This window comes from Papaver somniferum, chromosome 7 (genome assembly GCF_003573695.1).
Source record: "Papaver somniferum cultivar HN1 chromosome 7, ASM357369v1, whole genome shotgun sequence".
In the NCBI taxonomy this organism is placed as follows: Eukaryota; Viridiplantae; Streptophyta; class Magnoliopsida; order Ranunculales; family Papaveraceae; genus Papaver; species Papaver somniferum.
In genome coordinates, this window is record NC_039364.1 from 113554646 (window position 1) to 113571011 (window position 16366).

The 16366-nt window shown below is 36.5% G+C and overlaps 1 protein-coding gene across 1 annotated transcript; it reads left to right on the forward strand.

Moving 5' to 3' along the window:
- Positions 1–4198: 4198 nt before the first annotated feature.
- On the forward strand, positions 4199–9554 carry LOC113298178 (transcription factor GTE8-like). The gene is made up of 11 exons (XM_026546871.1): positions 4199–4329; positions 5099–6475; positions 6557–6608; positions 6693–6848; positions 7696–7769; positions 7984–8053; positions 8205–8285; positions 8376–8491; positions 8582–8648; positions 8758–8900; positions 9019–9554. Exons 2-11 carry the CDS (start codon positions 5117–5119, stop codon positions 9286–9288), a joined length of 2388 nt encoding a protein of 795 aa, XP_026402656.1. The 5' UTR covers positions 4199–4329; positions 5099–5116; the 3' UTR covers positions 9289–9554.
- Positions 9555–16366: the final 6812 nt, after the last annotated feature.

Sequence of the window (16366 nt, forward strand, 5' to 3'; positions counted from 1 at the left end):
TAGTTGACGGTTTATTCTTAAAAACCAATAGAATTCATTTTTTTCGTGCACACTCTTTAAAGGAGTGTGCACAAAATTAGACTTAGTAAAACTGGTTTTCTTATAAAAAGAACTCCAATAAAGGTGGTCGCAATGTCCACCTCGCAGTCTAAAACATCACACACTTTGAGTCCAAATCTGTTCACACTCCTCTAACGAGTGTATATTTCACTTATTCTTCTGATTGGTTGATTATTTAACCGATGGTCCCATTACCCTCCATGTTGAGAATCACGACCCTCGTTACATAACTCCCTAAATTAAATCAAGGATAGAGATTGAAATGTGAAATATACACTCGTTAAAGAGTGTGCACGAATTCGCACTCACACACTTTAATATGACAACCAATTGTGTGTGGAGGAATATAACCATCTTACCTAGAGGCGGAAACATCGTGTTAGCACAACATCCAGTTCGTGACTCAGTGTTATACACGGCATCTTAAACCTTGTTGTACACGGCAGTTTGGATGTTTTTGGTATTATTGTATATTAGAAAATTGTCCCACTATATATATATATATATATATATATATATATATGTATGTATGTCGAGTCCTATGTAACTCTCAAGTTATAAAGTTATAAAAGAAGTTCTGTTAAACCGTCTTGTTGTCTCTCTTCTCTTCTTACTCTAAACCTAAATAACCTTTACCCTAACCTAACAAGTTCTGTTTTGGTATCAGCCCTTCTCGATCCTAAACCATGTAACCAGAGTCTTCCACCATGTCTTCAACAATGTCCTCAACTGTTTCCGTTGTTATCAACTCTACCGTTTCTTCTTTACAATCCTCTGCAATGTCGTCCATTCAGTTTTCTCAACCTCATCATCTGATTACTGTCAAGCTTGACGAAACCAATTACCCCTTATGGCGTGCCCAATTTTTTCCCTATCTTCAAGGATATGATTTGGATGGTCATGTCACTGGTGAAACTCCTTGTCCTACACCTACACTTGCGGAAGATTTACCAAATCCAGCGTTTCTTACATGGAGAAAACAAGACAAAATCTTGGTTAGTTGGATGTTTTCATCTCTTACTCCAGCTGTTCTTCGTCATGTGCATCGACTAACTACATCAAAGGAAATTTGGTCCTCTATTGAGTCTCTTTATGGTTCCAAGTCTGATGCTCAAATCCATCACCTACACTGTGAATTACGTGCTTTTAAAAAAGGGCTCTCAATCCATGCGTGCATACATCGATCGTGCTCGAGATCTTGTCGACAGTATTGCTGCTTCAAATACGGTTGTTACTGATAAGGAATTTCGTCATTGTTTACTTGCTGGGTTAGATAGTTCCTATGATGCTATTGTGACTTCTTTAACTACTACCATGAGTTCGTTGACTGTGGAAGACTTCCTCACTTTTCTCCTTACCTTTGAGTTGCGTGTCGAGCAACAAAACAAGACACTGAACTCCTAGCCAGTTGCAAACGTTGCTGCCCCATCTCGTTTTACTGCACTAATCTCGTCTCCCCCCTCTTCAACACAACATGCTGCTCCACCTGCTCCGTCTCGCTTTCCTATTTACAACCGGCCTCAAACCCAACATAGTGCTATTCCCTGTCAACTTTGTGGACGTAAAAATCATAAGGCTCCAGACTGCTGGAATAGGTTTGATCGCAGTTTCCGTCCTCCTCGACGACAACCACCATCATCTGCACCTCGTGCATATACTGCATATGGACCTGGTTTACTTCCTTCCCCTCCGTGGACTCCTGACAGTGGTGCTACAGATCATATCACCAATGATCTCTCTCGTCTTCAATTTTCTACTGAATACACGGGACCAGATCATATTCAGATGGGTAATGGTTCCACTATTCCAATTTCTAGTGTTGGAACATCTATTTTAGGAACTCCAAATCGTAAGTTACAACTGCGTAATGTTCTCTTTGCTCCGCAAATATATCACAATCTCTTATCTGTTTCTCGTCTCACCACTGATAATAATGTTCTATCTGAATTTCATCCGAATTTTTGTCTTGTGAAGGATCGATGTACCGGGAAGGTTCTTCTTCGCGACAGTAGGAAAGGTGGTCTCTATCATCTTGATGACTCGTATCAATCTTCTAAAGTTTCCGTAGGAAAAGGTGCTAAAGTTTGCGTAGGAGAACGTGCTGGTTTACAAGATTGGCACTCTAGATTGGGACATCCAATGATGTGTACAGTTCGTAGAGTCGTATCTCAGTTTTCTCTTCCAGTTTCAACCTATACTGTCAGTTTTTGTTCGGCTTGTCATGAACATAGGAGTCAAAAGTTACCTTTCAATTCTAGTAAAACTACGTATTCAAATCCATTAGATTTAATTGTTTCCGATGTATGGGGACCTTCTCATATTTTATCTAACGAAGGATACAAATATTATATCATTTTTATTGATGCGTTTAGTCGATTTACTCGGATGTTTCATATGTCTCATAAATCTGATGTCTTCTCTATATTCTTTTTGTTTCAAAAGCATGTTGAAAATCTTTTTGATCAAAAAATCAAAAAATTTCAATCTGATAATGCTCTCGAGTATCAAAAACTTACTCCGCATCTTCAAAAACTTGGCATCTTCCATCGTTTTTCATGCCCACATACTTCTGAACAAAATGGTTTAGTAGAACGTCGTCATCGTCATATTCGTGAAACTGGTCTTACGATTCTAAATATGGCTTCTGTACCATCTTCTTATTGGTATGATTCCTTTTACACTGCTTGTTATCTAATGAATCGTGTTCCTTCGACTTATATTAATAACTCTTCTCCATATGAAGCTCTTTTTGGAATTCCACCAGACTATACTTTTCTTCTTGTGTTTGGATGTCTATGTTTTCCTTACTTATGTCCGTATAGGTCTCATAAAATGGAACCTCTTTCTTCTCCATGTGTTTTTATTGGCTATAGTCCGTCTCAAAAGGGTTACAAATGTCTTCATATTCCTACTGGTAGAATATATGTCAGTCGTCATGTTGTTTTTGATGAGACTACCTATCCATTTGCTGCTGCGTCGTCACCTTCTCTGGCATCGACTATATCTCAGGTACATCCTCCTTCACATACTTTTGTATCTTTACCACCTGTATTCCCCACCACTTCTACACATCCGACAACACGTGCCCAAGAATCTTCGTATCCACCTGCTACTACAGCTCCAGCTCCACGTCTGACAACACCTCCACCTATTTCAGAACAGCCTACTGCACCTGTTTCAGAACACCCGACAACATCTGCCCAAGAATTTTCGTCTGCACCTGCTTCTACTATAGATCCAGCTTCGCGTTTACTACTGCCATCTCCTGCTACGGAATTCTCTTCTTCACCAGCTACTTTCCCAGTACAGTCAACGGTCTCTTCACCTGCTACAACACCAGTTCCAAGTCTCCTCTCGACAACACCTACTTCTAATCAGACACCATCTGTCTCTAATTCGGCATATCTACGTCTAGTCCGATATCACTTGCTCCCGTTACAGCTGAAGTTCCTGCTCTTAGGACACATACAATGGTTACTAGGGCAAAGGATGGCATTTTTAAACCAAATTCTAAATATGCATTGGTATGTGATTCGCTTCTTGAACCAACTTGTATTTCACAGGCTCATAAAGATCCATAATGGCGTACATCATCAGATGACTAGATAAATGCATTACTTCGAAACGGTACCTGGTCACTCGTAACACCTCAAATTCTGAAATGCCAATTTTTTGGTGAGTCATGTAACACCTCAAATTCTGATTCAGATTGGGTAACAGACGAGCCTCATCCATTATTCCCAGAAAAAAGCGAACAATAACAGAATGGTCTGGCTGGCCTTGGCCAAACCGCACCCTCATGGTAGAAGACAGAAAAGTCAAAAGACCATATGTGAACGTAAGCCTACTTAATAAACACATCATACTTGACTAGATTTCCCATGACGTGTTCTCAAATCTTAACACCATCAGATAGATCCCACCTTCCTGTCGCTCAAATCTAACGGTAGGAAATAAAACCAATCCCAAACACTACTAAAAACTAAACTAATCAAACTCTATCACCCGTTAGATTTTCTTTAAACATAATTGTCACTAAATTAGGAAATAATTACAGCATCCAACGGTTGAGAATTCTCAAATAGCCGTAAGGGTGATCTTTATAAGCAGAGAGAGAAAGATAGAAAGAAAGAAATATCGAAGAAGTAAATCTTGAGAGAGAGCAGTCTCTATCTCTCCCTCTTCTTCTTTCGCTCGCTCTTGTAGTGTTTTCACGGTGGTTTTAAGTTCATCGTAGGGTTTTACTTTCAGACGCGGTTGAAAATCCAGGTTTGATTGGATATAATTTTAGGGTTTTCGTTTTTGTTTCTTTCTTTCTTTCTCTATCTTTCTGTGAGTAGAGTTTTTTTTTTCTTTTTTAGAGATTTGGTTGCAATTGGTGTTTTTCATTTGGTTTACATGTGAATTGTGATATAGTTGTTAATCAGTTCGAATTGAATGTGCTTTTTTTTCTTTGTTCTTTTTGTGATTTGAGATTGATGACGTCTAGTTAGGGTTTCGGATTTAGTTCAAATTTACTTGTTCTAAAAGAGAACGTTTGGTTCAAATTAAGGGCGATGATTTCAAACCAAGGGTTTTAAGTGGGAAATCTGTTCGCATTCAAATCGATTTGAGTGGGAATTTTGTTCGCATTGGGGTGTCAAGTAGAACTGGGATTAATTTATAAATCTTTTTAGTTCATTGACAAATTTGTGGTTTTTTGCAATTGATTTGATAATAAAAACATAAGTTTTTATTAAAATTGGAGTTTTGAACTAATCTTATATCTTAAGGAAGTAAGAAGCCTTACTTTGAGTTGAATCCGTAGTTTGAGAATAGTAATCTCAAATCTAGGGATTTGAGTGGCATTGGGATTGAAGTAGACCTAAAATAATCTTTACCAAGTCTTGAGTATGCAGACATTGATTTGGTGACGAAACTTGACTTTTTGAATTTTAATTTTGATTTTCTTGTTAAAATTGGAATCTTGAACCTTTAAATTGAGTTGCATCTATGCTATAAGGTGGGGAAATCTTATGTCTGCAGTTAAAATGTGCAGATATTTGGATATAAACACATGGGGACTGTTCTATTAGATTATACTGGACAGAAGGACACAAAGAAATACTCACAGAAAGTATTGCCGCGTACAATGGATAAGTCAGAAAAGATGTCTAGACGTTATTCATCATCTGATTTATACCGAGAATCTCGTCATCAACCTATAGAAACCATGTGCGAATCTGAAGGGCTTGGTAGCTCAGGTGGATTCGATACTGAAATGACTGCTTCAGAGGTTTCATGTGCTCCTCCTAGAAAGAAGTCTATTAGTTTAAGTAATGCTGGTAATAGTGATGCTTTTGGTGTACCCATTCGAGTGTTATCACTATCTAGGATGCCGAGAATGGAGAGGAAGGAGTTAAAATTAAGACTTCAAATGGAGCTTGAGCAGGTTAGGAATCTTCGAAAGAAAATTGATGTTAAGCCTGTGAATAGTCTTGCTTTGTCTTCTTCTCGCAATATACGGAACTCTGATGAGGGACAGAAGAGGCTTTTTGTAGAGAATACTCAGAAGTCAGTAGGATTAGTGGCAGGACAGGGAAAGAAACGAGGCCCTCCAGCTCATATCGATGACACTATCAAGAAACGAGGTGATGCTGGAAGGTTTGAATCTGCAAAACCAGTTGCTCCTCCTAGCAGCACCTCACATGCGATTTTGATGAAACAGTGTGATACACTGCTAAAACGTGTTATGACACATCAGTTTAGCTGGGTATTCAAGGAACCTGTTGACGTTGTGAAGTTGAACATTCCTGATTATTTCACTGTCATCAAGCAACCAATGGACTTGGGCACAGTCCAGAGGAAAATCGATACTGGTGCATACTTGAGCCCGCTAGATTTTGTGGCTGATGTAAGACTTACTTTTTCTAATGCAAAGACTTACAATCCGCGTGGAACTGATGTTCATACTATGGCTGATACGCTGAGCAAGTATTTTGAGGTGAGATGGAAACCTATTGAGAAGAAACTTTCAACAACTGGTTCTGGGCCCGTGTGTGCAAAATCTAATGTTCCCGAAAAAGAAGAAGAATATAAACCCATGCCATTTGCAAAAAAGAGAAAAACATCATCGATTAATCATGAGGTTAAGACAATCCCTGAGGTTAAGACACTTCCTGCGAAGCAGACCGTATCAGTTGAAGAGAAACATAATCTAAGCAGAGATTTAGGGTCACTGCAGGAGATTCCGAATCATATAATTGATTTCCTTAAAAAACATAGTTTCCGTGAAAATGAAAATAGTGAAGAGGAACTTGAGATTGATATGGATGTTTTCGGTTATGAAACTTTAGTGGCATTACGAAAACTTGTAGATGATCATTTGAGGGAGAAGCAAAGGAAACCTGAAAAAGCGGAGCCTTGTGAAATGGAGGTACTGTCTTCACCCTCCCTTCAGTATTGTACTCTACATCACAAATTTGTGTCACGTAGCGTAACTGGTTTATTTGCACAGGGTTTGAATGATTCAGGACTTAGCAATATGTTATCCACCCAACCATGTAAAGGTAATTTTTGCTTCCTGATAGTCTGTGATGAATTGGGGACTCCTGTGCATTTTCCTTGAATTTTGATGACTATCTTATTCACAGTTAATGAACCGGTGGAAGAGGAAATCGACATTGGCGGAAATGATCCGCCTGTCTCATCTTACCCTCCAATAGAGATTAAAAAAGATTCTGCTCACAGAAATAGTAAATGCAGTAGCTCTAGTAGCTCCAGTAGTGATTCGGGTTCTTCTTCTAGCGGTTTGTTTTACTCTTGCATTCTTTTTCTTCTTCATTTTCTCCTCTATACGATTAGTCTGTCAACAAGATTTTGTCCTGTTCTTGTTCTAGCGTAGAAGTTAGTTGACCATGAGTTGGTGGGCATCCCTGTAAAGTATAACAGGAGGAGAGTGTTGCATTAGTTAATAACTAAACAGCATGCAGAAAATGAGCTTTTTGTTTAATCTTATGGCCTCTGCTGATCTTAGTATTACTGTCCTTTAAAACTAGACCACTAGTGGAAAGAGAAACAGAGAAATTTATGCGGCTGCTGTTATTTATTTGGGGTCCATAGTCTAGCCAATAGTGACTGGATAAATAAATTAGTTTGACGAGTTTAGGTTCATATGATCTAGAAAGTAGCAGCCATGTCTGTCCTCCTTTCTCGACATCCTGAAGCCAGAGGCCCGAAAATCGTTGCAATCAGATCAAATTATTCGTATTTGTAACCTCATGCACATTTGAATGCTCTCTTGGTTGCCTTCTCCGTCTACTCATGATAGGGAAACAATTCTTGTTCATATATCTTAGCAGAATCATACATAGCATGTGTGCTTCCATTCTCTCTGAAGCAATAATATTTCTTTTTCCTGCACAACTTCTATTAGCAACCAGATGAACAGGCTAGAACGATCTGAACAGGTCCAGATTCCCACCTTTAATCTAATGCTGGTAGCTAGATGGCTACTTTCGCCATCTCCCATATCAGATATAATAAGCATACCTGTTTAGACACTGCTCACACATAGTACCAACTACATCACTATTTCATTTTTTTCTTATCAATTACTCAAGTAGGCTTTTTGATTATTGTACTTTACTTTAACAGATTCAGACTCTGCCAGTTCTTCTGGCAGTGAATCAGATGGCGTTAAAGCTTCATCTCCAGTAACTAAAGCATCGGTATGTTTTATTATATTTTACATATAGGTCTATGAATTTGTTTGATTCATCCCCACGATTGAACGAAATGGACCACATGGGAGAGTTATTTTGGATTACTTTCTTGTGGTGGGACTGAGATATAAAATCCTTTCCTCACCTTCCCCGTCTTTGCACCTAAATACATTCGTGCAGCAAAATTGCTCAACTGATTATTATTGTTTCTCTGGAACAGGAAAAAGTAGTTTCAGGAGAAGCTTTACACCAAAAGCAAACAGATCTTAATGATCCTCATGATGGAAGTCGTGAGTTTCCTTTTTATTACCTTTGTGTGTAATCTAACGGAAGCTATTGCCAAAGCCTGCTTCTTATTGCGGGTTAATACATGCATGATAATGTGAAATATCAGAAAGGAAAAGTATGATACTAAATATGTGATTCCCGTGACTGTTACAGCGTCTATAAGTGGGTTGGACCAGCTTGAGCAGAATTCCCATCGTAACCCAGCTCTTGCTGAGGCAAACAGCTCTCAGGATGGTAAGCATGAATGTTGCTGAAGAAATTATCTGGTGGGTTTAAAATCTTTCAGATTCTATCATCTCACTTTCTCTGCTATTTCATTTTTAGGGGAGAGTGCTCTGTCTGAGAGGCAAGTCTCCCCAGATAAGCTCTATCGAGCTGCTCTATTGAGGAGTCGTTTTGCCGATACCATTCTCAAAGCTCGAGAGAAGACACTTGGCCAGGTTGGTTGCCAAACCGGTAATATGTCCTATTTCTCCTGAGTTTATTCTAGTTGGCATGTGATCGAGTTCAACTTGTTATGACGTGGTCAGGGGGAGAAGATAGATCCTGAAAAATTTCGACGGGAGAAGGAGGAACTTGAAAGACTGAAGAAAGAAGGTATGCATTTGTGGCTGTATTTTTTTTTTCTCTGAACATTGTACTATTGTAAATGGTTAAGTGGTTCCAGGCTCCAGCCATCACAATTTTATACTCCTCCTAATTGCAGAAAAGGCTCGTCTACTAGCTGAAGCTAAGGCTGCAGAAGATGCTCGGAGGCAGGCTGAAATTGAAGCTGCAGCAGAAGCTGCAGCTGAAGCCAAAAGAAAGAGGGAACTCGAGAGAGAAGCTGCGCGTCAGGCTTTGCAAAAGGTAATACTAGTCATATGTATAGCTAATTCACTTTTAGCTCATAAACAAACTCAATTAGTGTTGCTTCACTCTGTTGCTCCGGGTTATCTTAACACAAGATTCTATGGGCTTTGTTCAGATGGAAAAGACTGTTGAGATAAATGAGAATTGCCGATTTTTGGAAGACCTAGAGATGCTTAGGTCCGCTCCCTCTGCTGATCTATTACCTAGCTCAGTGGATGAGAAGAGCCCCGATCATTCTGAAGACATTTTTAACTTCCAGGGAATGAGTAACCCATTAGAACGACTTGGACTGTACATGAAAATGGACGATGATGAGGAAGAAGAATGTCAACCTGATAGTGGGCCGTGCCCGGTGAAGGATGTAGAGGAAGGAGAAATCGACTGAGTTAGGGTTCCCTCATTTGTTTCTCTTCCTCTCCTTGTATATTATTCACAATGATGGACTGGCAAAATTCTTTTTTGTTTGGGTATCCATTCCATAAAATTTTGATCTTCCTTGCTAGCCTTTTGCAGGACTCTCACCCGCCTCCCCCTAGTTTTTCTGATGTTGTAAAATGACGTTGAAAAGAAACATGTGTTGAATTAATTCGGTGGAGGTCCGGAACACTAATTTGAATGCAAAAGAACTGGCAATTAGATTTTTTGGTGCAACGGTGCCTCCTGCCTAACCACTTTGGTAAGCCTAGCTAATCCAAAACCAACCGAAGCTGTACGACATGCACTTTTTTTTGTTGACAAAGGGGATAGTTCATTGATTAAAGCTCCCAAGAGCACTCACATACCCCAAATTCAACGTACAGGACAAATGACACCGTACTAGTGATCAACAGACCGACAAATCTTCGTTGAAATCCCCAGGGCATACCATATGAGGACAAGTGAGACTCACACGGAAAACACTAGTAACACAGAAGGTCTCGACACGCCAACGAAAGATAAAGTAGAAAAACAACACGCCAACGAAAATTTAAAAACAAGCTAAACATTTTAAACAAACAAGGTTCATACCAAGTCAGGCCAAAGCTCGAATCCAGAAAATAGACGTAGGAATTACTATTTAGTCCAATTTTTCATGACCCAGTTAATGGCTAGTCCACCCACGAAAAACATTTACTCGTTAGTCCAAAAACATGTTTTTGGACTAGAATATTTACTCGCTAGTCCAAAAATTTTGTGGAGATTATAAAGTGTATTTTCTAAATGTCTAAAACGCCCTTACAAATCTAATTAGTATCAACACATTTAATATTACTAGTAATATGTTATTACATACTAATAGTATCAATATGATCATACTACATATCAATATGTACTATATTAATAGTAAAAAGAATATGTTACTCGTAAATTAAGTAACTACTCTACTATACTAGTAGTAACATGTGTACTAGTAGACTAGTTTACTAGTAGTAACTAGTACTATACTAGTATACTAGTAGTACTAATAGTAACTAGTATTATGCTAGTAAACTAGTATACTAGTAACATATTAATATGTAATATCAATATATAACATACTACATACTAATATGACACTACATACTAATATGACACTACATATTAATATGACACTACATATTACATATGTTACTAGTTATTACATATTACTAGTTACATATGTTACTACATATTACATATGTATACTAGTTACATATGTTACTACATATTACATATGTATACTAGTATACTAGTAAACTAGTATTAAGTAACTACTCTACTATACTAGTAGTAACATGTGTACTAGTAGACTAGTTTACTAGTAGTAACTAGTACTATACTAGTATACTAGTAGTACTAATAGTAACTAGTATACTAGTAACATATTAATATGTGGTATGTTATATATAACATACTACATACTAATATGACACTACATATTAATATGTAGTGTCAATATATAACATACTACATATTAATATGTAGTATCAATATTAATATGTAATATCAATATATAACATACCACATGTTAATAATGTTACTACATATTAATATGTAGTGCCAATGTATAACATACTACATATTAATATGTAGTATCAGTATATAACATATTGATACTAGTAACATATGTTACTACATACTACATTTGTTTTATATATGTTACTACATATTTTACTACATACTACATATTAATACTAGTATACTAGTAGTTACTAGTATACTAGTATACTACTAGTTATTAGTTACTACATATTACTAGTTACATATGTTACTACATATTACATATGTATACTAGTTACATATGTTACTACATATTACATATGTATACTAGTATACTAGTAAACTAGTATTAATACTAGTATATATGTTACTAACATACATAGTATATTATATGTTAGGGTTAGTAGAGTAATTTTACTCTTTTCAAATCTTTTTTGGACTAGGGAGTAAATGTTGTTTCCCGCTGGACTAGCCACTAATCCGGATCGGGTTTAGTGGACTAAACAGGAAATCTCTCAAAATAGACCCCCTGAAACAGGCATACCACAACCCGACTTTCAGAACCCTAGCTTCACTGCAACCATCTATGGCAGCACCGGATTGCCAACCTAGCAACACGAACAACGACATCACCGGATCTCCGAGATAATCAAAGCTAAGAATCAAGATTTTTCACCACCAAATTCAGGAAATCCAACAACAACATAGATGTTGATGCAACGATTCTATCATTTTTCAAAAATTGGGGATACGATGGGTTACTTGTACTTGTTAGAAAATATTTTATATAATAATAATTTATTCCAGTATAAAAATCACATAAAATAAAAAATCCAATAAATACTATTTGGAATATTAAAAAAGATAGATAAAACTTGTTTAACATCTCGCTCACCCATCACCCATTAATATTGTCTTCATCAAGTATTGTCATTTCTAGTTCTAAATCATCAAGTGAAAAGATTGATCCCACATCGTCAAGCATCTTCAATAAATTCCCATATCTCACATCCTACTTTCTCTGATTCTTTCGTAGAAGATTAATAATTAAAATCCTTTCCCAACATTTTAGGGTTCAATCTTATTTTTCTTAATTGAATGGATAAATTATACGTGCTCCAATTTCTCTCTGAAGAACACTGGGAACATGGCTTCCCAAGAAGCCTTGAAGCTATTGTAACACTGGAGGTGAAGCACCATATTTAACCACCAAGTCTTCTTTCTTTGTAGTTAACAAGTTATTAGGTTTATATACAATTATTCGATACGTTCATGTATACAAATATTAGAGTTTATGTATAAAAGTATCCCCTCTTAGAGTATCCGAAGGGTATCTCAGAGTATCCCCTACCCTTTTTGTAATTAAAAAAAAGGATACTTTGAATGGAACATCTGATACGTATCCCCAATTATCCGACACCGATACGTCGCAGATACAGATATGTTACCATTTTTGAAGTATCCATGCTTCATAGCTTCAGACCAATTGAGTGTGGACATCTAGATTGGTCTGCCAGCCGAAATGCACATGTAGATGAATCCAGCTGATACTAAAGCCCTAAAAGTTCCTAAAATCAGGAATTGGATATTTCCCTACTTTCCACAATAGCAACGCCGTATCCAAAAATAATCCCCTACTAGCTCTAATATGCTTCTTCACCTCGTTTACATCGGAAGATGCTACACTTTTTTTTCCAGTTCCAAGGTTTCATGGAAGATGACTTGGAATCCAAGTGAGAGAGGCGAGAAAACGTTATTTGGATTGCCACGAAACACCATTTTCAAGACGGATCTAAAGGCCTAATGTGACAATCCGATTGCGCTTTACACACGAGTGATGATCTTCCATGGAACCTGGAAGATGGAATTCTTCCACCATAAAACTTGCTCTAAAGGTATATAATAACATTTTGACTCCATGACCGAGATCGGTAAAACTCAGGCAGACTCGACCGAGATGGATGGTTTTTTCGGAAACATCTAGTAGGAGTATAGAATAGTCAACATGCTTCTTTGGATCAGCACCTGCTGAATCGCATTCCCTCTCGAACATTCTCAAACAAAACCCTTGAAGGTCCTATCTATTTACGTCTTTTTTTTTCTTTTCAAATTCTGACATGTGGGTCTGCTATTCTAACACCCTGCTGATGCATGATCTACTTAATGTGTTATTTAGCATTAGGATTTTAATGGAAACAAAGGCTTAAGTTGTTTTTTGAGTTATTCGACATGTTATAATTTGTTTTAGTTCATATAATCTAGTTAAAAAATCTCTTAAAGCTAGTCAACAAACATGTTTGTTGTTTCTTGAGGTGAGAGAGCTCATTAAACTTCTAATGCAACTATTGTAGAGGAGATCCTAATGGAGGAATTCTATCTCCATTACCAAAGGTAAGAATTACAATGGAACCTTATTCGAATCTCATTATGTTTTCGTCCCCAATCAAAATTTCAACCAAACGCTCACTTCCAATGTCAAGATCAAAAGTTTGTAGTTCTTTGAAATTGATCCCTAATCTTGTAAAAGAGACTTCTACTTTGATGACCACTGAGGTGGTTGAAATAAGTTCATTAATTCCTCATAAAATTAGAGTACTTCTTAAACTTTTAGTAGCCTTTGGTCTTTTGAGAGTGGTTATAGAGCAGATTTATAAGCCTGTTGGTGTATGGAGAAGTTTGGAGTTCATAAATGTTAGTGATCTTGTAAGAACTGAAGTTGATGGATACAGAAATCCTTGGATTTGTTGAGATTAGAGGATGGTTTGGTGTACCAATCAAGATGGAGAACGAAGTTCAAGTTTTTATTTTAAATGAAATATTAAATAAGAAGATAATCACAAAATATCCTCATAAAATAAAGAATGGATAGCCTGTTGATTGGAAATTTGCAACGCAGATGGAGATTAACATGAATCCGTACGAGAGAATTCGGGAAGAAATCTATAAGATTCTCCAAGAGAACAAAGATTTGGAACAAGAAGATCCATTTGTCGCCATATATTCCATTGATTCTGTTAATTGGATTGTAGTGGTGCGTAATCAAAGTTTTGACGTTTTGTTTATGAAATTTTATTTATTTGAAATTACAATTAATGATTTATTTATTTTGCATTTACGTGTGGCCTGCTTTACCAAGACTGACACACATGAAGATTACTTCAAAATTAGAGTACGTCTTTCTATATATTCCGATGAATATGATTCATTGGTATTTTATGTTAGCATTTGATGAACGATTAGATAAAATATACCTGCATCCCTTTGTTTTCCGCTGTTTCCCTCGAATTTTGGGTCTGAGCGACTCCCAAACACTGGGAATAAGTTGTACTCCCGTGGTAAATCTCCTTGTTTGTAAGCTTGGTATTCCAACTTGAAAACATTAAGCTAGATACATTAGTAGAAGTGATACTTCTTTGCGTAATATTCCACTTACTAGAAAGTTGTATGTATAAAAATTCAGAAGCATATCAGTCAGGAAATACGTTTTCATTGTTGATTTTAGCAGCGTTTGTTTAATTGGAATCAAGTAACACTCAAATGTAAATTGCATCCTAGACTGCATACAACAGTATCTTTGGTAATGTTACCCATTTATATGTAAGTGTTCCATTTCTAGATTTGATAACATGCATACGTTATGATTGTTGTTATTATAAGCATTTTAGTGAGTATTGTGATACCCTTTTTGGGGAAAATATCGTTTGGTCCACCAATAAAAGCGCATGTTCTGTTTGGTCCATTAATACAAAACTGACTGAAATATCCTTACGAAACACGTGCCTAGTTTGACCAGAAAAGCTACAACGTTAAACACAACAAACCACCTTCCTCTTCTTTCCATTTACTATCTTTTCTGAGAAACGGAAAAATCTTCTACTTTCCCCATCTGTAACCTAAAAATTCATCAATCCAACTAAAAAAAAAAAAGGATTTAATAATGCATCAATCAAAATAAGAAATCAAACGTCAACCAACAAAAAATCAGAAGAAAAAAAAAGTCGAGAAATTAAAAATCAAAAGCCTAAAATAAGAAAATCGAAGAAGAAAATAAAAGGAAAATCAATAATCAAAGAAGAAAAGCAACCAAATAGTTGTAACTAAAGAAGAACCAATTCCAAAAGAAGTCAAAATAGAAGAAAGGTAAGATACGAAAAGTTCATTTTTGATGTTTGAATGCATATTCTTCTGAAATGTCGTTTTTCTGTTGTTAGTAGTATATATCTTGATAAATCTTATATACTATTTATTTGTCATGTTGATTCAGTTGTAGGTAGTTATACCTTGTTGAGGTTCATTTCATAAAATGAACTGTACAAAATGTTAGTAAATTAAGTAGATCTGGATGCTATTGTTGTTAGAGTTCATCTTGTAGAATGAATTCAGAACTCTTTTAGGTGTATTGCTTCTGTTCATTCAATGATATGAACTGTAAAAAATGTTAGTAATGTAGATTTAAATGCTACTGTTGTTAGAGTTGATCTTGTAAATTGAATTCTGAAATTTTTTAGGTGTATTGTTGTTGTTCATTTTATGATATGAACTCTAAAAAAATGTTGGTGGTGCATATTTGGATGCTATTGTTGTTAGAGTTCATCCTGTAAAATGATTCTGAACTTTTTAGGTGTATTGTTATTGTTCATTCTATGATATGAACTCTAAAAAAATGTTAGTAATGTAGATTTGGATGCTATTGTTGTTAGAGTTCATCTTGTAGAATTAATTATGAAATCTTTTTAGGTGTCTTGCTGTTGTTCATTCTATGAAATGTACTCTTAAAATGTTAGTAATTTAGCTTTGGATGCTACTGTTTTTAGAGTTCATCTTGGAGAATGGATTCTGAATTTTCTTAGGTGTATTACTGTTGTTCATTCTATATGTTAAAGGTATGACCGCTAATCTCCTTTCTATTAGTCAAATTTGCGACAAGGGTCATCGAGTTGTCTTCCATGCGAATGGATGTGACATTGTTGACAAATCCGGGAAAGTGATTTTTCAAGGAACTCGTGGTAAAAACAACTGTTATCTTCTTGATACTCAGTTTAGTAACCGCTGCAATTTGACTAAGGTGGAATCTACACATCTTTGGCATGAGCATTTTGGTCACATCAATTATCGCCTTCTAACTAAGATCATTAACAAAGAACTTGTTAGAGGCGTTCCCAAAATCAATGCAAAGATTGAAGGTGTATGTGGTGCCTGTCAAAAGGGTAAGCAAACGAAAGTTCACCACAAATCATCACGAGACATTCTCACTAAAGCTCCACTTGATTTAATTCATATGGATCTCTTCAGACCAATTCAACAACCCACTGTTGCCGGTAAGAAGTATGCTTTAGTTATGGTATATGATTACACCAGATTTACTTGGGTTGCATTCCTATCTCATAAGAATGAAACCCTTGGTGAATTCAAGATTATTGTTAAAAGGATCCAGAACGAACAAGGTCGCAAACTAAAGAAAATTAGAAGCGATCGTGGCACTGAATTCAAAGACACCAAGGTATTTGAGTTCTGTGATGAACTGG